General features: G+C 39.5%; 2 protein-coding genes across 12 annotated transcripts in view; one reads left to right on the forward strand and one right to left on the reverse strand.

Moving 5' to 3' along the window:
• Positions 1–27,346, forward strand: part of LOC309344499 (doublesex- and mab-3-related transcription factor 2-like) — a 75,588-nt gene that overhangs the window by 36,445 nt on the left and 11,797 nt on the right. Inside the window, exons 5-6 of one of the 8 annotated variants that reach the window (XR_014157752.1) lie at positions 7,192–7,225; positions 11,097–11,111. The exons of 5 other annotated variants lie outside the window; for them this stretch is intronic. The gene's annotated coding sequence lies outside the window, so the exon portion shown is untranslated. Of the gene's footprint in view, positions 1–7,191; positions 7,226–10,135; positions 10,174–11,096; positions 11,803–27,346 lie in introns of those variants that run through there. 2 more of the 8 variants (XM_081866920.1, XM_081866924.1) reach the window with 2 other exon arrangements.
• GLIS1 (GLIS family zinc finger 1) overlaps positions 1–27,346 on the reverse strand; it is a 197,116-nt gene that overhangs the window by 14,178 nt on the left and 155,592 nt on the right. For 3 of the 4 annotated variants that reach the window (XM_081866877.1, XM_081866878.1, XM_081866876.1), the window contains 5 exons: positions 24,540–24,701; positions 19,692–19,802; positions 18,153–18,285; positions 14,061–14,117; positions 11,018–11,168 (listed from right to left, as the gene is read on the reverse strand). In XM_081866877.1, coding sequence (XP_081723003.1) covers positions 11,018–11,168; positions 14,061–14,117; positions 18,153–18,285; positions 19,692–19,802; positions 24,540–24,701 — 614 coding nt within the window. The remainder of the gene's footprint in view (positions 1–11,017; positions 11,169–14,060; positions 14,118–18,152; positions 18,286–19,691; positions 19,803–24,539; positions 24,702–27,346) is intronic. The other variant, XM_081866879.1, reaches the window with a different exon arrangement.

A 27,346-nucleotide genomic window follows, 5' to 3' on the forward strand; every position in this document is an offset into this window, starting at 1 on the left:
TTTTAAAAACCAAGGTGGAATCTACACACATATAAAAAAACGCTGTGAAAATGCTTTTTAAAAAAAGTTTTGAAAAATATATTGAATTAGCAATAGCTCACCATCGCCATCTAGTTTCACATTTGTATATTGCACTTTACAACACACTTAAAATGTTTTATTTACAGCTGTATAGCTGAGTCCCAAATCTCCAATCACTTGCAAAAGTTATACTGACAAGAGTTACAGAGTACATTGCATCTACCTCTCATAGCATAGGAGCACTTCATCCTTTTAGAATGCATTGAGCTTTTAATTGATCAAAAATGCCTGAGCTGGTTTGTTTTCCAGTTGCAAGAGCTGAGCTTCCTTCTTTGCACACAACCCCAGTATTATTATTATTTGTCCCACCACTGGCCCAAAAGCAACTTACTAAAAACTTCAAAAGGCTGAGGGCTGCTTCCTACTGATGCATTTAGTACAAAAGATAATCATGCAGGTAACAAGTATTCCACAGTCATGTTTGAAATAAAGCAGGTGTGTGTATTAATTCATGAGCAAGTTCATTGAATGGTACCTGTCTCCACTGCTGAGCTTTCAAGCACATTGCCAAATATAAGACACCAACAAGGCAGAAGGGAGACCACATACGATCCAATCAGAAGCCACAGTGAAGCTAGCCCTGGCTTGGATTGTTGTAGAAGATCACAGTAGTCAGCAAGAATGTTTGAAGATTTGAAGAGTCCAGAGATTTGCATAATGAATGAACGTTCTAACTGAGAAACCTATCACCATTCACTATCCTGTAAAGGCTCTCCTCATAGGGAGGGCCATAAAGTGTCCTAACAATGTGAATGTTTATGACACTGATGCCTTAGGCATCCCCATGTATCTTAGGGTGGAGACAACTGGCGAAAGAACTTGTGGAAAGTACTTTTGATCATGTTTCAGTTAGCTACTTGAAACCATAGGGCAAAATCCACCATGCAATCCATGCTCTGTTGAAAACCTTATTCATTTTGTTAGGAATTGTGTGTGAAAGAGTAGCATTTAAGTGAAACCCTTCCCAGAATTTGTCTGGTTTGAATGGCACGGGCAGAGCAGAAGAGTGAGGCATCTGTGTTAGATTTATATAAGCAATGTGTAAACCAAGAATAATATGTTACACGTTTTGCCAGCTATATGGATGCAAGTACAGTATGGCATTTATTCTACAGATTATGTGTTTTCTTTGCTTCCATCCTTGTAGATCATGAGGTCAAACTCACGGGCAGATCGGCTGCCTAATTATTTGATATTGCTAGCGTTGTCTCATATACCTTTGGCAGGGAAAGTTACCCCTGATTCCACTCAGGTGTTCTGATAATTTAAAGTCTTTCAGTGTTCTATGCAGGGAATCACTATAGCACAGAGATATGTGAGTGGATGCAATACTTCATTAAGGGTGTTCCACCCAAAATTTAGGCAGGAGACACCTCCAACTAGACCTTCTGTGCCTGACACAATATGCTCTGAAGTGGGAAAAGAAAGGTATTGTGGTGGATACATTAGGGATTCTTTGGAGCATTCTACAAATGGATTTTAAAAGACCATACAGTACACAAATTATTCAGCTGCAAACTCAGGTTTTCTAATACTATACAGCAGGGAACACAATCCTAACTCTGATTACGGTAACTGTACAACACACATTTTTAGTTACATGTCTGACACATTTAGGTGTACCTGTAAAAATATTTTAGGTGTTCCATACACTGAAAGATTGTAAGAACCCTGATCCAGATGCAGCCATGGACAATAAATCCATATGAGGTACAGCACAACAAATCAAGTGAAATAACTGATGGTGCTGGATATGAATCACCACCATCATTGAACAGCACACTGTATCAGTCCAATATGCCTTGGATAAGCACTGTCATGCAGATGAGGGGACACATTTGTCTCAGCAAGGTGTGTGGATGCCTAGAGCAGGATGTGTGAAATGGCAATGGTCATCCAATTCCAACTGAAGTTTACAGCACAATCCTACGCATATCTAATCAGAAGTAGGCTGGCTGCACTGAGTTGGAACAAAGTATGCCTCTAATACCAACATAAGTGGGAAAGCATATACTGCTTCAAGTTTCCCATAGGCATTGGGTTGTCCAGTTTGAAGAGAGGCTGCTGAGTCAGATTGTCTGATCCAGCAAGGCTCTTTTTACATCTTTTGGAAGGTAGGTATAGACAAACTTTATACGTACATCTTCTGCTTGATAACTGGTCTGACCCAGGTTCTCAGAGTCATCTTCAGCCATTCCTAGCTTTAAAAAACAAGAATTTGTTTTTGAAATGGTTTCGTTGTTTTCATTTTTGTATAAGCCTCCTGGCTGAAACCCTGGAGTGCTACTTCCAGTCATTGTAGGCTGTACTGAGCTAGCTGGACCAATGGTCTGGCTCGGTTTAAGGCAGTTTCCTGTGTTCCAATGCCCTGCATTGAGAAGAGGCAATGTACGTATTTTGTAATAAATAATGTCTCAGATTTTATTTTACTTTTAAAATCTTCCCGGTAAATGGGTTGACAGAATAAACTATTCCAAAGCCATTAAAGACTAAAATGATGAAAAGGTAAGCCTTTTATCGCTCTAAAAAGGTAAAGGCAAAGGAACCCTGACAGTTAGTCCAGTCGCAGACCACTCTGGGGTTGCGGCACTCATCTTGCTTTACAGTTAGCTAATCTTATTTAATGTATTCCTGACAACAGAAAATACAGTACAGCATGTGTAATTGGTAACTACTTTAAGAGAATATAAAACTGAAACTCAAGAGAAATCCACTTCTCTTTTACTTATACTTGGGGTAAAATACGACCACAACAGAGACAGGGATGTTTCCAATATGAACAGCCTCACTTTGTTGTTGTTTTGGAAGGACAGCTTTGACTGTCAAATTCCTCTGCTAAACAATGGATCCCAATATTTCTTCCATCCATCTCAGCAGGAAGAAGATCAGATCCAGAGTTCAGTCCATCTGTACTTTATCTCAAATAAATTCCAAAATGTTTTGTGATGTGGTGCTTGTCTGTACTTCAAACCATTTATCAAGTACTGTCAAATAGCATATAATAAATGTTGACATGGAGGGTGATTATTCATTGAATGCTAACACAAAGAAATGCAAAAGTATAGTAAAACCTCAGAGACTAAGGGCCGATTCATACATTATAACCTACCATTTGCTGGCATGTCAGCCACTCACATCAGTGGTCTACATGACAGTATAAACAGTGTACTCTGAGAGGTGCAGAAGGTGGACCAGGAGGTGCCACATTAATTTTGTGTGTGTGAGAGAGAGAAAGTTTAGGGTAAATGTCAGAAACTTGTCAAATGTTTATGCTTAACTGTAATACTTAAGATTTTAGGATGCCAAAGGGAAATATCAAAATTTGTAAAAACTACAGACCATTTTTTGATAACCAGCCAAGGGGAAACTTTAAGGACTCTTTTACAGAACTACTCATCTTGGTATAAGGATCAGTTAATTGGTTTGTGCCTCAAATTTGTTTATGCAGTCATGAAGTATAGGCAAGATTGAATGAAGCAGAATGGAATTCGGGGGGGGGGGGATCAAGAACTGTTTCCCCGACTTGAATGTTACTGACATAGTTGTCCATAAGAAATTGTAAGCACTGCAATATGGTATTTTCCCAGAGTTCGCAATTCAGAGCTAACTGGTGTGATCTACCGTTGTCCTAAATTACTGTGCAAGGAGGTGTGGCAAAAGCATGATAGGATTCCTTGATTATGTAAACAAGCACCGTACCAAATTGTTAGTTCAGGGTAGGAGCCATAAATTAGACACCTCAGGACGTATATTTTCCATGATTGTGTAAACAAGCTTTAAGTAAAATAATACTATACCAGTAAACTATAACAAATAAACGCAAAATGCCTCATTTATAAAAACTGCACTCTGATCACTCAAATTATATTTAAAAAATAACCTCTCAAGTCAGCTACAGGATCAAAAGACCAAAGCAAAATGAAAAGAAAGAGAAAAGGTTAACATCGATTTTCATCTCTTCCAATAATATTAAAAATGATGTGCAAAGCTCTACTAATCTAGTTTCTGGACGATGCCCAGTTTCGTGCCACGTGTTTCTTTTCTGGGCCCTACCCTCGGGGAATTTCTGTCAACACAAGCTCAGGAAATAGTTAAACCGTTCAGTTTTTAGGGGGGGGGGACCCTCTATCTGAAGTTTGGTGAACTTTGCTACTAATCAGTCCCAGGTGCCTTTGCCTTATTTTACAGAATATGCAGGATTCCTTCAACAGCACAATACTAAATCAGTCATTGTAGTTTACTCTCCCAAAGAACTGTTCTATTTTATAGTTTTACATTAATGTGTAAGCATGCAGCAATAAGTTTACTCTTGGATACTTGAATGCTCTACTACATTATACTGGAACTCAACAGAAACTCAGCAATATGCTTCTATCCTCTCCGTGAACAATGACTGCTCGGCTCAAGAGCTAGCAAAGGAAGCAATTGCTACCAAGATCAGAATAACCAGGAATTCTTCTGTCATTCAACTTCAACAGGATATTTTTGACTCCCTTGTAGTTCAGCACAGATACACCGGCCACTTGAATTTGCAAAAAACCAAATGGGTCACAGTGCACAAAATATCAACATGGATTGACATGCAGAAGTTAACCAAATTTGAAATAAAACTCAAAACTAGTCTGACAAGTTTATCTTTTAAAGGGGGGGGGGTAAAAGTTTTTCAAGTTGAAGGAGGAACAGAATCAGTTCTACATCTTTCACACATGAATGCAACTTTAAAGAAGGTGCTGGATGCTACCAAAGTTATACTTTTCAACAGTTTCCTTTTACTTTATTATTACAAAAAAGTGGGACACCTCAATTTTAGCAATATTGAATGTTGTCAATATTTGTTGCCAGAACTGCATGTTGTCTGTAGGGAAAACTCTGCACCAACATAACCTAAATTCTGCCCTAAAAGCAAAATTCTGCACCCAATAAAAATTAAACAAGTAGTTTATTTTGCACAAGGACAGGCCTTTATATGCAGGAAATTTCACTATGGCTATAATTTTATGGGGGGAGGGCAGCGGTGGAACCCAGAAGGGCAACCACAGGTGAAAAAGTCAGTGTGGTGTAGTTGAGCATTGAAGTTCACAGGGTAACACTGGGCCAGTCACTATCTCAGTCTAGCCTATAGCAGCACTCATTACCCCAGAGGTGAGGCTCTCTCTCTGAAGGTCTTCAAGCAAAGGGTGGACAACCATCTTTTGAAGATGCTTCTCGCTCTGGATTTCCTGCATTAATTGGGGGGTTGGGTTAGATGGCTGCAAGGCCCCCTTCAACTCTGTGGTTCCCCTCAAAAATATCCAGCATTGCTGTTCACTATTGAGACTAGTCCTCTCCTACAACACTTTGCTCTCTTCCACACATCTGTGTCGAACGTAGAAATCCACCCTCTATTGTGTGGGCAGGTAATCCCTCCCCCTACCTGGCCTGGTTTCCCTGGCAACACTTCCCCCAGGTGGGATTGGACAACTCACTGGGGTAGGCGGGGACCTCCAGGTATCCCACCTGAGGGAAGGCAAAGCCTATGTTGATGGGCCCACTCCAGATCCAGGGCTGCGCGCGTCCACGCAAAGGGCGCCCCCCGTTTTTTAAGTGGGGAGCGGTCATTCCATGATAAAAAATTTTCCTGAATCCTTCTTATTAGAATCCAACTTTGAAAGGTTTATCACTCTGAAATGCTGCATAGTTGATATGCACCAAAGCTCAATAAATATTTAACACTACACTAAATCAAATGTGTGTACCTAAAAGTAGTATATGTGTTTTTTCCACAAACCACTCTTACACTATCCACACAAACAAGAACCTTACAGTACAAAGCTGCTGCCAAACCTTTAGTAGAAGAATGCAAATTAATATACAGTGGTACCTCTGGTTAAGAACTTAATTCGTTCTGGAGGTCCATTCTTAATCAGAAACGGTTCTTAATCTGAGGTACCACTTTAGCCAATGGGGCCTGCTGCACCACCGCACAATTTCTGTTCTCATCCTGACGTAAAGTTCTTAACCCGAGGTACTACTTCCAGATTAGTGGAGTCTGTAACCCGAAGCGTTTGTAACCTGAAGTGTTTGTAACCTGAGATACCACTGTACTGTACTTAATATTCCTAATATTCAATGGCTATCCCACATACAAGAGTGCAAAAATTCAAATGTCACTCACCAATTGAAAAATAGCACAATTATAGCCAAGATAACGTGGATATTTAACACAAGTTTTTTGTCCCCTAGAAAAAACCAGTAGATTTGTCTTCCTTACTGGAATCACCTAAATAAATTTGCTTTGCAGATGCCTTTTGAAACACACCCACTCTTCAGCAATGACACGCTATGACCTAGAATATCTGGATTCATATGCTAAAAGTTGGTATGTGGCGGGTTCCTTCCTTGCTAAAGATGTCTATCTAGCCCCTTCCCAACTCTTGTTATTCTATGAAGAGTGTTCTACAAAAACAGTTCAACATATCTAGTCAAAATGAGCAAGCTGGGACCAGCATTGAGACCTGTGGGAGACATAACAGTTTGTGGACACAAGATATACTTACTAGTACATGCACACTATATTCTACACCACACATATAGCTGTAAACTTTTTTTAGTGCAGACAACTCTTAAGATGCCGTGTTGTTTTTCCATCTTCAGGCTGCCACAAATCAAATTTTACTATCTTCACAACTGGTGAAATTAAACAGAGCTTGTCATTATTTATGGTGAGTGTTGTAACTAATGCTAAAATAACACTTCACTACCTGAAACATTTAAAAAAAAAACTGGATCATGACAAGGTCCACTTTCTATATGCCAAAATATTTCTAAATCAAACACTTCTCCTTTAATTAATATTAATATAAATTAGTATAAAATTACTTGATCCAGCATTCTGTACACTTCACACACTTCTTTATTGAAGAGAAAAAAATATTATACATCTCATATGTAGCCAGGGTAAATATATTTGGTAATGAAGTCAGATTTTGTTAGAACATTTTCAAGTAAATTAAATAATTTTTGTCAAACTATTTAAATGTCTTAGCAAACCATTTGGGAAAACTGAGAGCTGCACTTGTTATTGACTTTGGCAAAGAATGGTATAACAAGGGCTTTTTTTGTTTTAAAAAGGTTCTAAATCAAAATCTTAGTCTTTCTGTCAAACGTGAGTAGACTTCTTGTGCTCTGCTTCTTGTAGCTTTTGGCTTCTCCCATATTTGATGACTCAATCATTACGGTTTTTTGATAGCAATCATTTTGGTCCGTCCCAAAGACTTAAACCCAGGAATCCAACCTTGTCATCACATTGGTTCACAGTGTAGAAATTCTGTACATGTACTTAAACATGGAGGCTGAGATAGGTGATGAATGAGGCAAAACATTGCAGGCTTGCCAGAAGTGTATAGCAGCTTGCATAAAAAAGGATAGTGATGGGTTTTTATTTAATTTGTGCCATATACATTTTTATCTGAGGGAATGCAGGTGCACTACAGCAAGGTTGGGAACTTGTGCCCTCCATATGTTGCACTCCAACTCTCATCACCCGCAGTTGTCATGGCCAATGGTAAAGGAGAATGGGAGTTGCAGTCCAGCAAGATATGGAGAGCTACATGTTCTTCATGTTCCCTTCGCTACAATTAACTGACAAAGTGTAAAATTTCAGTTGCCAAATTGCACTGAATGTGTATTCTTTTGTTGATAAGCCAACAAACAAGGTCAATTGTGTGTGCGCATATATTTAAAGCATCCCCTCAAAGAATCCTGGGAGTTGTAGTTTATCCCTCACAGAGCTACACTTCCCAGCATCAGATAACTATTTGACTGTTAGAAAACAACTGAAGGCAGCCCTGTATAAGGAAGATTTTGATGTTTCATTGTGTTTTTATATTTTGCTGTAAGCTGCCAGGAGTGGCTAGGGCAACCCAGTCAGATGGCTGGCATATAAATAATAAAGTAGGAGTAGTTGTTATCCTCAACAAACGACAGTTTCCAAGGTTCTTGAGGGAGGGAATTGCACCTTAAATGTATGGTGTATATGTAGTCTTAGTATGCATAAGTAATATTAGGTGTAAGATTATCATATACTCTCAAAATAAATGCTGGCACACACAGTCATCCCATCACAAGCCAAACTTAATCTCTATGCACAAAGATCTGATTTCTTTACATTATATTAAACTAAGATTTATATTCTGATCTTTGCCTGGAGGTCATAGGGTGGGTTAGAACAACAGGCAACAATGAACAAAATAAAATCCGCACACACAATTTAAGTAGCAAAACATTTAAAACCAATATTCAATATTTTTCAATCTGCCACTGCCAAGAACCCCTAGCCAAAAATAAATAGGGTCCTTAAGTACATATGGGTAGTCCCATATTGAGGCCAATTCAAGTCTAATTTGATTTTCCACAATAATATAGCTCACAATGTATTAGAGATATTATTTAGATTTGAAACCCTGCAGTTAAACTAAAGGCTATTAAAAAAAATAAAATGTATATTTTAGTACATTTGCTGATAATATATTTAACACTACAATTACTTTGCAGTTTTAATGCTGGTCAAAATATACCACCAACAATCAAATCACCATATGACAAAATTAGGTAACACAGTTTTAAAATAAGCATGTAAACATACTATGATGAAATTTCATAGTTAGTTTTCAAAGGTTTGCATCATAGCTAGAGCCTTTTCATTATTTTAGATTTCAATCCTATACACATTTACGTGGGAGTAAGTTCCATTGAACATAGTTGAGTTTACTTCTGAGTAGATGCACAAAGGCTTATGCTATTACTCTTGTATTAGGTTAATGATAGGCTGCAATCCTAAACAGACTTTGGTGTGACTTACTTATGAATAAACATTGATAAGGTGTGACTTTTCATTATACTGTTTGCTTTGCTTAAGTACCCAAACATTGGAATGTAATAGATTAGCATGCTCTTCCATGACATGGCTAGTAAACCCCCCCCCCCCTTTTTAATCTACTTGTGACCAAAGCCGCCAGTAAATACCAATACAGGCATCCCCAACCTTCGGCCCTCCAGATGTTTTGGACTACAATTCCCATCATCCCTGACCACTGGTCCTGTTAGCTAGGGATGATGGGAGTTGTAGGACAAAACATCTGGAGGGCATCCCTTGCAACTGAAGCTTATAGTGGGACATTAAATAAAAACTTGAATCATTTGGCTAAGTTCATTCCACACAATAGGAACTGACTTAACCAAAATGGAGACTGCTTCAATGGGAAGGAATAAATTAGCAGTGCATAGCCAAGCAACAGATTGTGAAAAATGGTTTATCTGAAATAGGGCTGTTGAAAGTCCAAATCAGTTCCTATGCATGTGTGGGATACAGTCTGTCCCACAAGTACAGTTTTATTAGTTGTCCATTGTATCAAAAATATTTCATAAAGTGCAATTTATTTCACAATTTATTTATGTACAATTACTATCTTGTTTTTTAATTAGAAATAAAAATAAAGGTTTGAAGTTTATAAAACAATTCTACCACACTAAAGTGTCACCATTCTCAGAAATGTCATTTAAAGTTTATATATGCTTATTTCTCACCAAAGAAGAAATTCATGTAATTCCCAAGATACATTCATGTATTCCTCACCATTGAGCAGATGCCAAGTCATTAAGCCAATAATTCTCATATGGTAGAAAAGATCATCCCTTAAAGTGATATGGGAGAACACAAGGTTCCAAGGAGTGATGGGATCCTGAGGCAGGTGACAGGACCCTCTCAAGAGCTGCGGCCTGGCAGTGGATTCTCATAAATCCCTATTAGATATCTGGACATGATTGCAACATCAAGCCCCCTCCACCCTCCCAATGATCTGGGAACAGAGTTGCTTGGTTCTTAAATTTCTTAAATTTAGGAAAGGGTCAGAGCAATCCTGTTTGATTCAGTGTGGTCCTAAGAATGCCCAGGTTGCATGTTCGATCCCCATATGGGACAGCTGAATATTCCTGCATTGCAGGGGGCTGGACTAGATGACACTTGAGATCCATTCCAACTATGATTCTATGATCATTTCCTCTATTTCCAATTCAGGCCTTGGCGTATGTACCCAGAACAGCATCACCTACCAGGGCAAAGTACCAGCAGATTCAGGGTAAATCAGGAGTTTGCAGGGAGAGGACAAAGGGGAGAAAGCCTCCAAAACATCCCAGTGAAAACTCAATGCCAAGGAATGCTGACCGAGAGAGAGTAAACCCTGGAAACTGTGTGGAAGGGGGAGTGAAAGTGGGTGGCTGGAGAAGGAGGCCAAAGGGAGAAACACATGGATATAAAAAGGGTACAGAGGACAGTCTCATTGTCTGGATAGGCCATTTCCTGAGAAGCCATTTTAAAACATTCCGGGGGGGGGGGAGAGGGGGAGTCAGAACTGCACCTAGAAATCAGTGGAGATAATCAATACAGTGGTACCTTGGGTTGAGAACTTAATTCATTCTGGAGGTCCGTTCTTAACCTGAAACTGTTCTTAACCTGAGGTACCACTTTAGCTAATGGGCCCCCCGCGCAATTTCTGTTCTCATCCTGAAGCAAAGTTCTTAACCTGAGGTACTATTTCTGGGTTAGTGGAGTCTGTAACCTGAAGAGTCTGTAACCTGAGGTACCACTGTATTCTAATGTGCACAAGTATGTTCCCTCAAAAACCCACCTGGAGAAAGGATCCTGCAAACAGCCCACCAAGAGGAGAGCATGCTCAGTGGGCACAGAATGCTGACAGGCTGTTGTGGGGAGGGAGAATGGAATGGAGTGGCTGTAGCCCTGGAGAGAAAAACACTCCACACTGCTCTAATGCCAGTGGGGGGCTATTTCCACAATCCAAATATATTAGCTGCAACTGGCTTACAACTGCATACATGCATCAACACACATTCATCTGTCAAACATTGGACTGCATTAAAAACACATTCCTAGGCAACATACCCTTCTCTGGTGCCTTCTATGGGTGACATATGATGGTGTGAACTGGTGAGGGCGGACTCAAGCATATGTTGTTTTGCAGGTACATCATGAGATGGTGGCAGGAGACCAGGTGACGGTCCATTGTGGTTAGTGCTGGAACCTGTGTACATGCCTAAGGAGGAAAGAGAAAAGTTGCCAGTGAAGAAGCTCAGCCCTGAAAAATGCAAACTTTTGTTTAACCTCTCCTTAGGGCAGATGTCTCAAAACAGATGTGACAGGCTAGGTCCCTGCCGTGAATTGCTTTATCTAGAAACATGTGCACCACTGCAACTGTCTCGTGACAATGGTCCCTCCAGGCTAGCTAATCAGTGCCAGGCAATGAACAGGAGCATTAAATCATCTTTTTACTATATTCATACTACTTTATTTTCTTGAGTAGTACTAGTATTGGCATTCTCAGGTATAGGCTTTAAGATTTACATTCATAGGAGACATGTGAACATACCGACCTGTAGAAACAAAAGGAAATGTAAATAAGTACACCTCACCCTGGAGCAGCTTTTCACATTTCTGAGCAAACAAGTAAGGAAGCAAGCAAACATACATACATACAAATGAAACAAATTCAGATGCCATATGGTTGTATAAATGTATAATCATATAAACAACATTTTGTACAGCAATAACAACAAAGAAACATGAGGGGAGAAACCAAACCTGTGAGAAAATCAGCATTCATTGTGGAGACAGGAATGTATGCCATCTGAAAGGAGGATGAGGAAAGCTGGGCTCATGCCACAGTGGGTTTTAAAAACAAACAAACCCAATTTCTGTTTTTATATATATTTATATGTAGCCTGAGTCTCTTCCTGAGACGCATCCCTTCAGCTCTTGCCATTTCCCATCAGACCATTTCCTAAGAAAGATGAGCTCTGAATTTTCCAGGCAGTTTCACACGGTCATGCGTATAGCTGAGAAACATTACTTTTTGATCTGAAAGTGGGGTGGGTGGAGAACAGTAGGGAACAGAATAAGGTGCCTGTGCCCTGGCTTTTTCCTGGTTTCAGGGAGTTGTGCACTTCACAACATCTTTTTCTGCAAATGTATTCCCCACCAGCTTTACAACAATGCCTCAGTAAGATAGAACCAATGGCTGTTCTCTTCCCCACCCCCATCTGCATAATGATCCTTTCAGGCAGCAAAGAGAACAAATACTTTGTTCAAGTACTATGTATTATATACATATACTCCCGTTAGGAAGGACAGGTGCAGTTTCAGTGATGTAGCATGTTACACTCCTGAGCCCAATAAATAAATTATATCAGCATGAATAAGTGAAAGTGGGGCTGGTGTGTTAGTAGAAAGAGATTCAGCAGGGAAGACTATCCCCACCCTTTCTCCCAGATCTCCATGTATCATACTTAAACCTCATGCCTAGCAAGGGCATGAGCAAAAGGGCTCTTATCCCACAGCTCTCAGCCAAGGGTGAGCAGCTCGAGCATGATACATTTGGCCAACGGAGCATGAGATGAAGCAGACCACATTTCTGGTGGAGAAGGAGAGCCCAGCATCTGGTTGGCTGCAACAATCTGAGTTGATGGTGACCTTGAGTGTGAGGTTGATGCTTGTGTCTGCTACCAGTGGTGGTGGCTTGTTTAACTTCATGACCTCTTTTAGTCTGGCTTGATACTCTCCACAATTTTACTTTCTCATTAACTTCAGTTATTTTGGAACAGGCTGATGTAGGATTTGTATTTAAACTGAGTGAGCTAGCTGCACACATCCATGTTTTTACAAGAAGGGCTCCAAACCACAAGACCCATCTTGTGTTATGTGAAAGTCCCTCTGGGGAATATAATGACAACCTATTACTAACAGTTGGGAAAATATTGTTCTATCACTTATTCTCTGCAGACAGTATCATTGATTCTACCTCTGCTTTCATTTGTATGTCTGTGTGGTTCCAGGGTGTTATAATTTCCTTTTGGCACAGTCTTTTGATGCTGAATTCATGCAAGTGACATTCAGATGACATTTTACAAAGATGTAACACATCATTGCTAGACACCACATAGCTGCTACTTTAATTATTTGACTGGAACTCAGATTGTATAAATAACTAATTTAATATGAGAGAAGAGGAAGAAAAATCAACCTGTTTTGATGTTTGGACAACTGGAAGAGTAATGGAAAGAGCTATTCCCTTTCAGGGGAACCTGTATTGTCCCAAAGTCCAAACATTTGGATATTGCAATTTGGGGCAGATGAAAGGACTATCAGTATTTATGTGGAGAACACAAAATGAAATCACATAACTATTGATTTCAGGCAGCAAAAAGCTCTATTTGGATCTAGATTTAGCAGCTTAATCACATCAACAGAATTACATTCTCCTAATTCAGGTTTTTCTTTCACAACCGTAACATGGGGATAGGGGGCTTTTCCTTTTCCTGCCATTGCTGTTTCAGTTCAGACCAGGGCCTCCACACATGCAATATGCATAATACTCAAGTGCAAAGCATGTGATTTAAAGTCACATTACATTTGGCTTTAATACCATTTAAATCAATGGGCTTAAGCACAACTAATTCTGCACAGGTTGACAAATTTGACCTTTCCAGCATGAAATGCATTTTCTGGCTGCTTTTGGATATCACAAAATTATCATGACTAAGCATTAAGGGTTGGGATCCAGACTTCGGTTAGACCCACTGAAATCAATAGGACTTCGGTTAGACTAATTTAAGCTTCATTGGTTTCAATGGCTCTGTTCTAAACATGACTTAAGTCTAAACGCAGAAACACCATTCTGTGACAGAGCAATGATCTAGCCCAAGAATTTGTGGCCAGTAGCCAGACAGGTACCATTGGTTACCATTTTGTGTTAATCCCTAGCAATTGGCACATATACGGTATCTAAAACCAGATGCTCAATAGGAGAACTCAGTTACTTCTTCCCAACTGGTCTTAGGCAGTCGTTCCATATTTTTGTACAGCAATTGAGGGTGATATGATTTGAGTAGTGCTTTTGCAACTGCATAGCATTTAACATTGAAACACGTACCAAGTTTGATATGGGTACCCACTGTAGGGAACTCCAGATTCTTGTAGTAGCATATACCTGTATAAGGAAGAGACATGAGTATAAGGAAGACACATGAGCCCTTTTCAGATATGAATTTGTACACTGAATGAATAAGAGAATGGGGGTGGCATCACAGTGGCAGCTTCACCCCTTAACTACATGCATTAAAATACCTTTTGAAAGCTCACATGCATGTGGATAGAGCCCTCTACACATGAAGCTGCATACAGAAGGCTCTGTTGAGACATTTTAATGAGTATGCATTGGATATGGAGTACAGACTACCACCACCATGCTATTGCTCTGTGCAAATTCACATCTGAAAAGTGTTGGAGAAGTTTCTCAGAATTGTATGTAACTCTAGTATGAGCTTGGGCTTTTTTGCTCACATTCCATCACTGATTGATAACTAATCTCCAAAGAGTAGACATTTTAGGAGGTGTTGTCTGTTTGGAGAACATCACCATAGCCACAGAATAGTGTGTGCACTGAAGTCAGTGAAGTGTCTGTTGGTTTGATGAGAAAATACTCTACCCTGCATTCTGTACAAATTCCTATTTGCACATCCTGGAAAGCTGTGCACTTTCATAAAAGCAAAGATCTCCCTGGACGGATCCTAAAGCATGAAACCATTGAGTTGTTTCAGTCCCTTAATGTACATTCAAGGGAGGAATGGTCGCCAAGGTGCAATGTACTGCACATAAGCCCTATAAATGCTGTCTTCCTACTATGTACCTAAGCATGGAAGGGAGTACCTTGGGCTTCTTAACACATTAACCACTTCGGTTTATAAATACATGCCATCCATCAAAATCTAAATGGTTTAACCTTTAGCACTAACATCTGTTACTAAACTAGCATTGCAGACCATCTGGGATAAGGGCTTTTTGGGGTTTCTGCCAAGTAACTGCAGCAAAAAACAAAACCAAAAAGGTGCAGAAAATACAGAGCTAGAAGAAATGCCAAAAGAGAGGGAGCAAGAGAGCCTTCTGCATGCACGACACTACTTGACCTACAGATTCATCCATCATCTGCCTCACAACAGAAGTCGGTAAGGCCCAGAGGATTGTTACACTTGGATCTGATAGACCTGAGTTCATATACCACAGGGCTGGCACATTTTGGTTTAGAGGGATCCCCAGTTTGACTCAGCAAGGATCTTATGTTCCTGAGCATTTTCATAAATAGTTGATAGTAGATTGAGGTTTCAACGTTATGCTAAAGCACCACATTAGGACTTTTTAAAAATGCAGAATTGTAATGCCCATGTATTGTGATTACAGAGAGCATTCATCTCAGATATTCTCTACTTGTAGCCCAAGCCCAGGCAGGCTTGCTTTGAAGTTCGGCACAAGGGATAGGAGGCTTGAAAAATGATTCATATCTGTATGTTCGCTTTCATCCTTGACATATTTTAAATATGCTGCAGCCTTAGTTTAGGTGGAAAGGTTCTTGGTAATCCAAGTAATCCCAGTGGCACAGCACTCTGTACCTTAATGCTGTGGTTTCTTTGACAGAACAGCCCAGCATAAACAAGTATTTTCAAGCAGAATAAAGGAAAGCTTTATATGGTGAATTTGACTTGCACGTTACTTTCTGCAGCATGTGTAGTCTACTATGTACACTACACAGGAATTTCAATTCCCAAACATTTTATTAAAGCTCCTACCAATGGAATTCTACCTCTGCTTGAGACCCACCTGTTGGTTCCAATTACTAACTTGGAAGAAGAACGTCTTTAGTGCTTTGTGCTCTATCTTATACATTTACTGGCAGCTTGGCATCCCACCCATAGTACCACTGGACCCTACAAGGCTATAACTCACTGTTCTCCATTTAGCTGAAGTGTTAACTTAGTCCCTTAGTCATGTCCTGAACCTAAAACTAAGCTTAAGCATGCACAACTCCGCTTGCACCTTTCTATCCTGATATGCCCACCTCTGCCTTTCTTACCTATTCACCTCTTTGACTCTTCCACATAGTAGGGTCCTTGGGCAGGGATCTCTCTTGTTTGCTTATGACTCATTAAATATAGAAATACTACTACAACAACAAATAATAGTCACAACAACTTGTGATGAGAAACTGTGCCTACGTGACATACAAGAGGTTTTTTTAAAAAATCAGGACTTAAATGATGCACCTCATTTAAATCAATTTAAAAATATTGATTTTAAAAATATTGTGGGTAATGTTTAAAAAATATTGACTGGCTGATGTGCCCCCAAACAAAACTAATTATAACAGTGTTGCAGATGAGGTCCTAGATAAACAGCTTCTTTGAAATGAAGACTCTGGAAAATTTATTTTTCTATTTTGTTATCAACTTTAAACAAACAAACAAGGAATGTTTTTCTGCTGATACAACTTACTGAGAGAGAAGGCCTAAACCACTACGAACAAAGAAACTATGGTTTCAGTTTTAGCACTATCAAAATTTATGACATAAATAATGAATAAGCCTGTTTCTTAAGCAAACAGTTACAAATTGAAAGCTCCCTCTCCACATCTCCAGGGAGCCTTTAACATGGCATAATGGCCAGTGTTGCACTAGGACTGGACTTTTAAGCCAAAAACCAGGACCAGCCGCATGACAATCCGGAGAGTGGTAGATGATGGAGACATTGGCAACCAGACCCAGCATCAGTACCTTGGTCTGGCATGAATTATTCCAGGAGGACCCACCAGGACTGATACTGGTCACTGTGGCACTCTCTCTCTCTCTCTCTCTCTCTCTCTCTCTCTCTGTGTGTGTGTGTGTGTGCGCGCGCGCGCATATACATACACCTACACACATACTGTATACATGGGGTGGTTGTCTAAGTATTCATTTGGTTACAGATGTTGATTTTATTATTTTTTTAGATTATCCTTTTCTACAACAAAATAGTGCTTATTCAAAATAAATATGTATGGCAGCAATGGCAGTAGACTCAAACTTCATTTTATCATTGTAGTCATGATGGTGCCATGATTTATTACTATTATTATTATTATTTATTAAATTTTAATACCGCTCTTCATCTGAAGATCACAGGATGGTTCACAACAAAAAAACTAAATGAGAACACAAAATACACAATAAAACAAAAATGAACAAACTAATAACCCCCGCTCCCCCAAAACACATTTAAACGGCAATAGAGTGTTAATTACCCGAAGGCCTGGTAATTTTTATTATTCTTTATTATTATTTACGCAAGTTTAAAGTGCAAAACTGCACATGCTCAAAATATTTTTTTTAATCAGGGCTGGCACACTGTTTTTGTGCTCTAACACATCAGGAATGTGGAAGCAGTTGGAAAGCTTAGTATGGTGCTTGGGGAGCGGGGAGAAGACAAATGTTAATTGTGTGCTTTGTAACTGCAGTAGTACACAGGACAGTCTGAAAGGATGTCCCATTAAATCCAGGATCTAAAATTACTTAGGTGCTCGACTGGCAATGGCAGAAAATTTGTCTGATGGCCAATTCACATGGGTACCATAAACATGAACTGTCCATCAGACAAATTATGGACTGTTGGAAAAATAATCACAAACATGTTTGAACCGAAAATACACACCAGCTGTAAACACTCTTTGAGAAGACTGATTCCAAGCCAACTTCTAATTATCTGCAAATTTTCCTTGCAACAATGCATGGTTATCAGCCAATGCATTTAGTCCTATCAGTGCTTTTTTTTCTAGAAAAATAGGTGCCGGTACTCAGCTTAAAGTTGTTACAGTAAGTGTCACACTTTTTAACAACAAAAAGAGAGTTGTCAGTAATGCGTACCCTTGAGTACCCCCTAGGAGGAAAAGCACTGGTTCTACTTTGAATGTATGGAAACTTTTTCAAAACCTCAGATTTCAGAATTGTATTTATTTGCTATGTCACATTCTCTCTCCATGAACATCAGTGTATTATTTCAGCCTTACAACAACCTTGTGTGGCCAGGTGGACCAAGGGATAGTGCCTTTGCCTAAGCCTACCTGATTAGCTTTGTGGCTAGGTGGGGATTTGAATCTTAGCTCTGTGGGCACCAGACTGGATGGTGCATGCTATAATGTATCTTTGAGAAATGTTCCTACCTGTTATTAGATCATGGTGGCCCATTGATCGCCCACACTTGCCATCCAAAATGTGTTGTGAAGAAGGGTGGAGTTGCTGCATGGCTAAGCATTCACTTAGTATGTCTTGTTCAGCATCAGAGCACGAGTGTAGCTAAAGGGGAAGGATAAAACAAAGAGATTTTCATTTCAAAGTGCAGAACTAAAGTGCAGTTAATTGGATGCATATGCCTTTTTCCTTATAGCCTACATATATAAGGAAGAAACAAAATGCCATTGTTTCCAGCACTAGAGTAATTGAAGATATATTAGGTGCTTAGTGCTTCTAATTAGAAATCATTTGGGTTTTCTTGCACACAGAAATTAAGCATGCTGATCTTAAACCAGCAGCATCTTGTTTCTCAGAAACATAATGTACCCTTGTGCTCCTCACAATTTTATGGAGTAATTTGGCTCCATATTCCCCTCTAGTATCTAGTATCTTCGGTTCCTTCTCTTGAAAGGATTGCATCACTTTTGTAACTGCAGTGGTTGGAAGGGTATTTGATAGGGGAGGAAAAGTGTTTGCACTTATCAGATTAGAGCTGACAAAATGGCGGGCTGTTAGTAATGTGCAAGAGGTACTGCTGATATGGCAGCTGTTTTCCATGTAAATGAATGCACTGGCAAAAGTGTCCGAAGCATGCTCTTTGCAAACCACAATGTTGATCATATTAAAAACAGCAGGAGAAGAGAATTAAGAAAGAAAAGCATTTCTAATTCTCGTTCAAACATGCTGATGTTGCCAAGCTTTTGTCATAACACAAGGCTCAAATTACACAGAAACAGCCATTCTATGTTGTGACCATTAATAAATGCTTATTGTTTTGAAGTTTACAGTTTTGCATTCCGCCTTCCCTTGGGCTCAGTTATTCTAAACTAAAAGATCCAGGCAAATCAGTTTAGCCTTCTATCCTGCAGGCAGTTTGTTTTTTCACATACAAAGATTGAGAATTCTGGATCACAATCAGCAGCTGCAGCCAATAAAAGTTTAAACTACTACTAAATAACTACTTCATTTTGTTCTCTTAAAAGAATTTTAGAGCTCATTGATGTGCCATTGCCTGAAAAAAGGCAGGAATTGAATGCACGGGGGACAGGTTGTGGCATGTTGTGAAGCCACATGCAGAAGATTCCAGGTTCAATCCTGGAAAGATTTCTGCCTAAAAAACTCGAAAGCTGCAACCAATAGGCAATGCTAAGCTAGGTGGACCAAGCCCAGGTATAAAGCAGCTTCTCATGTCCTCTCAGTTGCAGGTCCAAGAGCAGTGAAGCTGAGGACAGTGGGGTCAACAAATGATGAAGGAGCAGTAAACACATTAAAACTATTTTGGGATTAAACAGGTCTCAGCTTTATTTATTACAAATTTCAGCAGATTTTGGTACAGGAATTGGGTGTATATCCTGACACTGGTTGATTATTTGACAGGGTGAACTAAGAATTGCCCTATGACATTCAGTGAAACACTTCAGGTGAACATTCATTTGGAATTGTTTCCTTTTTTGGACTGGTGGTCTTACCTTTTTGCGCACCTGTTGTTCTTTGGCAGAATGAGCTTTCACATGCTTTCGGAGGGAACTTGGATCAGTATAGCGCTTGGAGCACCCGGGAATCTGGCAGGCATATGGTTTCTGTAAGCATGTGGAGAGGAAAGGGGAGGGGAAAAGATAACATGGAAAGATGTCTGTTTTGGAAACATTATCCTAAAGGTATGAACTGTTATGTTCAGAACATGAAATATTCAGGGATTGTTGGTGATGTGCAAACATGTTGTGAAGCCTCTAGTTGCTTTGCTCAGCTTGAAAATGCTACTTGAGCAAGCATAACTGTGTATAACAGGCCTGGCAAAGAACCAGAGGTAGTACATCCAGATCTGCTGCAGAAATCGTTTTTATTCTGGACTTAGTCCAAATGCTTGAAGCATTTTACACATCTGGGCACTTAATGTTTTTGGATAAGGTGTACTAGATGAAACTGCAACAGAGAAAATTACATCAGGTCTTGAAATTGCCATGAGGCCTAACAACTAAATGATACTTTCTTTACATGTCCATCCTTTTTATTAATTTTAAGAGGCACTTCCTCTGTCCACTGTCCACAACTACTGAAGAAATACAGTATTGCCAACATTCCCCGCAAATCTTTACAACCACACATCCTGCTGTGCCCCTGTGGACAACCCCTACATAATACTTATGTGACAACACATCAGACCAACAGCCCATCAGAAACACTGCACAATCCTAAGGGCACTCACATGGGCACAACCATTCTGAAGATTTATTTCAAATATCTGAGTAGCCTCATTTTCTAAGGAAGTTTGTGTTCCTCTGCACTATCCTACATATATCCATGGCTTTTATTATCCATTTCATTTATTCTTTACTCTGCTGAAAGTTCTGGTATTATGATATCCCTTGCTTACTGCTGATCTCTGTGCATTTATCATCCTACAATCTAGCTGGCTGAGTTGACATATCAGAGGTATGATATGGGTAGACAATATGACATTAGGACAATCCAGTGCAATTCTACAATCTTTTCATTTGCAGGAGCAGTCAACACAGTGCCCTCCAGATGTTTTGAGCTATGGCTCCCATCATCCCTAGCCAGCATGGCCAACAGATATCATGGGAATTGTAGTCTAAAACACCTGGCAGGCACCAAATTGATTCCTCCTGCTCTACGACAAAGCTCTGTTCCTTCTTTTGGACAAAATTTAACAATTCTGGTTTACAACATTGGTAGTAAATCTTTCCAGCACTATAAAAGCAGTCATCTTATCTCTTCTTTAAAAGGTAGATTCTAATCCAGTTTCCAGGACAGCCCTAGACCTAACCCTAACCTAATAATCTGTTATTCGATCAAACCAGCACATTCTAACAGGTCTTCGTAATTATTTACAGATTCTCCTTTCAGAGAAGATAAATGACAGATTGACCTGCATTTGGAATCTCAAATCACTTCCACATGCATTCAATAAGAACTAAGCAGTCCATATAAATCCTTTTTCTTTGTAGGCGCCTCCAGAGGAATAAGTAGTCCTGCTCCTTGTACCAGCAGGAAATTTCCAAAGGAATAATAAGATCATTCACCAGCTCAAAGCTCCAAAGGCTAACCTGATACGTACCCAGAAACTTACATATGAAAGTCAATTTATTGAAAGTGCCTGGAACACACAGAGAACCGAAATTTGAGGAAGGATGATGGAAACCATTAAACAATTCCTTCGTGGAATTAACTAGGCAGAGTATTTTCCCAGCTATAGTAACACATTATTAAGGATGGGGGAAACTAGATCAGAAAAAGTCCATCCATACTAGTCCAAACCTTTTCAATCTCACTTTCACACAGGATTCAGTTACACAGCAGGCATATTAAAAGGGATCAGAGTTTGTTCCGCGAACTGCAGATCTTCTGTTTCATGCATTTGGAACATTAAACACCAGCATGCAAGACAGATTCTAATTACTTAGATCTATGTTAAAAAAGCAAAAGACAAAACAAATCTAAAATTATTGATTAAATAATTAGGTGAAAATATATAAGAAAATGAATGCTGGCGTATGCAGGTTGAGAATGCAGCAAAAAATTTAAAGAATGTCTAGAAAACTAAGCTACAGCACTAACAAAAGGTTAGTCAAAATTATTACTGTACCTTTTTGCTGATTATGAATATTTCAGAGTAAAGACAGATATGGGAGAAAAAGTAAAGAAAAAGGAGGAAGGAAAAAGAGAATAGAAAGTTAAAGGAGCTCTTTGCAATAACACCCATGTAACAAGATATAAGGAGACAGAGAGAGACTTGGTTCTGGTGTACCATGAAATCTACAAAATGATGTGCAACAGCACTCATACAAAAAAACAAGGCGGCAGAGAGGGACTTGGTTCTGTATGTACCATGAAGTCTACAAAATTATTTCTGCAAGCCAAGTTAGTCTGCCCTTCCACCTCATTCCACTTACATTAACGTCAAGCCGTTACAACTTCAAAAAGGTGCATCCTATACAGCATATTAAATTTCAAAAGAGCCACATTTTAGAAGTAATTACAAATTCAAATCTCTAAAGCTGACTTTCAAATAAATAAAACATTGTTATTGTAAGTGTGCTTGGGTTTGGAAAATGTGACTGACTGGCTTGTTTGTTTTTGGAGGGCATAATGTACATTACACATTCCTTAATGCTGTACTGTCTGAAATGTGTAGCTGCTTTAAAAGTAAATATCAATTAACCGCCAGGTTTCTGCCCCATAAACACCCGGCCAAACATTAAACCACATATTCACCTCTTTCAAAAAGACAAAGGAAGGACTCTTGCTGTTATTCTTTATGAGCTTTGGCCCAGGAGCTTAGGTGACCTAAGGAGTCTGCTTTGCTTTCATGGGTGGGTTGACTAGTAAAGGCTAACATGATCTGGACAGTATAGTAAAATAGCTATTATCCAAACTGTGGTAACCTAGAAATCTCTAGAAATTCTAATTAATTGAATAGTTTGTGGTAGTTTGCCGAAGTCGGTATAACCCTATTTACTTTGTATTTGTTTATCCCTATCCAAGGTTCCATCTGCACTATGCATTTAAACAATACATTTAACTCTGCAGCTCTGTGACAGGAATGGGGGCATCCTAGCAACTCTCAGCACCCTTATTGGGAGGAAGCCATGATTGTTTAAAGCGGTATGATATTGCCTTAACATATAGTGCAGATGGGACCCAAATACTCTTGGAAGTACTGTGGGCTATATGCATTAATGACGTTTTACTACGCTAGGACAACAAAATTGAGCATTACACCACCTTACATAAAGGAGGCTGTAAGTGCCATTGGGGTGGAGAGCTTAGTAATGACAATATATTGTCACAATACAAAGCAGCCTTTCCCAACCTGGTGCTCTCCAGATGTTTTAGACTAAAACTCTCATCTGCCCTGATCTTTTGTCATGCTGGCTGGGTTGATAGGAGTTGGAGTCCAAAACATATGGTGCCAGGATAGGGAATGCTGACATGAAGTCTTAGGACTTTAAAAAAATGTTCATTGCTTCTGAAGTCTGCTTCAGTTGGGATTGTGGAAGGAGTGGTCAATAGTAACCCCTAAAAGGCCCTCAATAGTGCCAAGTGCCTTTCAGTAGTTACAGCCAGTGTGCCAGTTGTGATCTCTCTAGGATAAAGATAGTCTGCCCATGGTTATCCATGCCCTGGTAGCCTCCAGTATGAATCACTGGAGCTGCCTTTGAAGATAGTTCAGAACTACCAGTATTTTGACTGGGGCAGTTCGTTCAGACCATTTCTGTCCAAGCTTAAAAAAAAAACTTTCTTCACTACCAGGCAACACGCTTCCAAATCCAGTTTAAAGTCATGCTGTTTACTAGCTCTCAACAACCTGAAGGGTTGCTCACTCTTGTAGCAACCTGCCTATCTTTAAGGTGATCTATACGGCTGATGTCAAGTTTGGTGAGGCCTTTGGCAGTGTAGAAGCAGACAGTGAAGCCTTCCCCCTTTAAGCGATGGAAGCTCTGGCCTCCTTATCTTGAAGCTGGTGGGCACGAGTAGCAAAGAAGCTCTTTGAGCTGCTGGAGCCTGCCATTTTAATTTCCTCACAATACCTTTGGAACAACACTGTCAGGCCCCGAAGACGGTGTGAGGGAATTAAAAGGGTGGTTTCCTATTATATTACTGCTTTTCTATTGCTGCTAGCACCAGCCTACCTTAAGATGGGATAGGGGGTTGGTGGGCCCTTCAGAGGACTCAAGGTTCTGGCAAGTGCCTGATGATGCCAACCCCTTATGCCAAGCCTTAGTATCTGCCAAATCCCCCCTAGACAGAGAACTATTTTGGCAGTGATGTCCCAGTTGTAGAATGCCCTCCACAAGGAGACATGCAAGGCACCAAGGTGCTAGGTGCTAGGCAAAACCTTAAAGTGCAAATATAATTCTAAGGCATTTTAAATATTTCTGCTGGCTCCTTTATCTGTTGTGTGCCAATGTTGCTCTCTGTGTTGCATTTTAATGATGACCTCGTATTTTTAATTATTGTAAAGTACCCTGAAGTCAGTTTTGATGAAGGGTGACATAAAAATATTTTTTATAAATGAAATAAAGCCCATGGAGAACCTTTTGATAGGAGAATAATAATTTCCCCATTTTCTTTCAAAAAACACATTGTAGCACACAGGAATAGACTGAGCGCATGCTGGTAATGCCAACGTTCTAGGTTCGATCCCCATGTGGGACAGCTGCATATTCCTGCATTGCAGGGGGTTGGACTAAATGATCCTCAGGGTCCCTTCCAACTCTATGCTGGTTTAAGGAAAGGTCCTGTTACAAAGGATGCACTATATATAGCGTCATATAGAATAATGTGATGCTTACAGTATCCAGGTGTGTTCGCTGATGCTTAGCCCGGTCGCTAGAGTTGCTGAAAGCTTTCTGGCAGCCAGGATGCTGACAAAGATAAGGCTTCTCACCCGTGTGACTCCGCAGGTGAATCTTAAGGTTTTCAAGTCGAGAAAATGCTTTGTTGCACCCTTCAAACTGCAATAAAGCCATAAAAAACTCTGTAAAGCTTTATTAAATAAACCATATCCTGCTATAATGAGTACAGTGTTCGAAAAAACAATCCAAACTGGACATGCAACAAATCAACCAGAATTCAGAACATCTGCTGAAGTTTATGGATGAAACAGATTTCGCTCTGCTGTCTTAATCCATCATTATGCATGGCGTAGGGGTCGGTAATACTGTATTCTTCTATGTACACAGTGTTAAGGCTTCTAGAGACTGTTTAAGTAAAGGAGCTTAAACAATAAGAAAGAACAAGTTTTCAGCAGAGTAGGAAGAGTTCTCTTCAATGTTATGAACAGCATGAAGTATTGGAACAAGAGCTACTGTGAGGATCAGATCATTGGCTGCCACAAACAAAACAGAGAAATTACTTTTCAATAGCAAAACTGACTGTCTCAGTCTGGTTTTGGTGTCAAATGTACCCAGAGAAAGCAATACAAATAAAATGCTTGGTGGAAAGTATTCAGCATAAAACCATTTGCAAGGCTTTTTAAAATAATAATAAATGATTTCATTTCAAACTTCGCTTTTCTAGTAAACAGTAGTTGCACAATAATCACTTGAGTTAACAATAATACCCCACAATGTAATGTACATAAATCTACAACAACAGTGTATGGGTGTAACTGACCTCCAGTTTTCTAAAAACTAATAAAAAATAATAATGCCACATAGGCACAACAGTAAAATTAAAGTGCATTGTGAGTTATGTGCAGCAACAACAACAACAGCAAAACTCGCAGACCCTGCAGTTATAGCACCTGCTCTTTGTGTGGCAGATGCACAATCACACTTCACAACTGCATGTATAGGACAAAATTGTTATATGAAGCACATCACCTCTGTGATTTTCTGTCATTGTGTCACCCACAGTGATGCTTTTCCTGGTATGAGCAGTGATAGCCCGTACCAGTTCTAAAGCTTCTTGATGTCTTTGGCTATGAAGAAAAGCTACTGCCCTTCCTTTGGCATGCAATTTACAAGTGAATTTGTGGGAAAAGAAGTCTGAAGGAATTTGTGGTAGTGGTGGTTGTTTTCAGTGTGCCAACTAGACTCTTAGTTTTCTTAGATAATCCACCAGCTAGTGGCACACTGGTGAAAAAGTCGTATTTTAATACATTCTGTCCAGAACGCTGTAAATATGTTGTGATTGTTATTAGCTTCTTAACTGCTGGTTGGCATAGGTTTTAAGTTGCTGGAGCTGGCTGGTTACAAAGATGCCTGAGAGCAACCTCAACAACCCATTTCCCAAAGATCTTTCTGTGAACAGAGAAAAGTGGGTGTTCCAAGGAAAAAAAACCTGCCAGCAGAAGGACAACAAGGATGGAGCCAGTCTAGCTTCTCTAGGAATGGAGTTCCAAATTCTGGGAGCATCCATTGAAAAGCCCCTCCCTGTGTGTGCCTGTGAGGGTGGCAGGATTATAAGAAGGGCTTTTAAATTGTACTTTTTAATTGTTCTCATTGTTTTAACTGCTCTCATTTATTGTGATCATATATTTCTTTGTGATCATGGTATCTCCCCTGCCAGGTAAGTATTGTGATCATATATTTCTAGCTACTTTGTGAATCTATATGATTTAAGAGATGCCATATTCATACAATCAATCAATCAATCAATCAATCAATAGCATCATCAACATCCTATCCCATGTTGCATTCCATCAGACAATATGCCTACAGCAAGGGAAACCAAAGTAGTCCTCTTAGCTTCATAAAGCAGAATGTAAGCACCCCAACATCTAATTTTTCTTGAGCATATGTGCCTACACTTCTCTTAAGACTAGGTAGATGTTGGGGTGCTTACATTTAATTTTTCTTGAGTCTCAATATATACCATAGTGGGATGATAGATAACAAGACCATTACATTTTTGCTGCCCTTTGCTGTTACTTGTTATTTGGACTTAGCTTTATGGATAAATGCACAGTGAAATGTTATATGCATCAACGGGCAACTTTCTTCTCAAGAGTAGTCACCTTAAAACTGAAGAAATAAGTGACCTGTGACTCAGAAATTTTATTTGGCTGCTAGGGAATTCCCCCTTGGAATATTTGATGTCTTTCTAGGTGCCAATGAAGCTTGGAAGATTTCGGTCATTCCAGATAAAAAGTAAATAAATAAATGCTAAAGGTCTAGAAACTAGAGCACATATTTTAGCAAACAACTTCAAAAAAGAAAAAATGCAACCTGAGATCTAAGTTTTGTTAAGTTTACTGTCCAACAACTGTGCAGCTGTCCATTTAATTAAGAGTAGCCTTGGCAAACATGACATTTTCTAAGTCCATTTGGGAACGACAGAACTCTGAAAACACAACTCCCATCTATAGCCCTCTCATTTTTACTTTGTTATACTAAGCCTTCCCCTTTCTCCTTTCTAAACACCCTCACAAATTTAGCATTTTTACAGTGTCTACATAGCTACTCAGCCCTATTGCTTTCAATGGGACTTCTGTGAAAGTGCTTATAGCATTGCAGCCTTAATTCTGTTTTTTGTTGCTGCCACCTTCCATTCAGTTTTACAAAACTGTGGAATTAGTTGTACATTCAGTGATAGTATCAGGGTTCCAGACTGGAACCAGGGTTTTTGGGGTAATCTCTGGAATTTATTTCAGTCT

Source organism: Podarcis erhardii (genome assembly GCF_964252035.2).
Source record: "Podarcis erhardii genome assembly, chromosome: 6".
Classification (NCBI taxonomy): domain Eukaryota; kingdom Metazoa; phylum Chordata; class Lepidosauria; order Squamata; family Lacertidae; genus Podarcis; species Podarcis erhardii.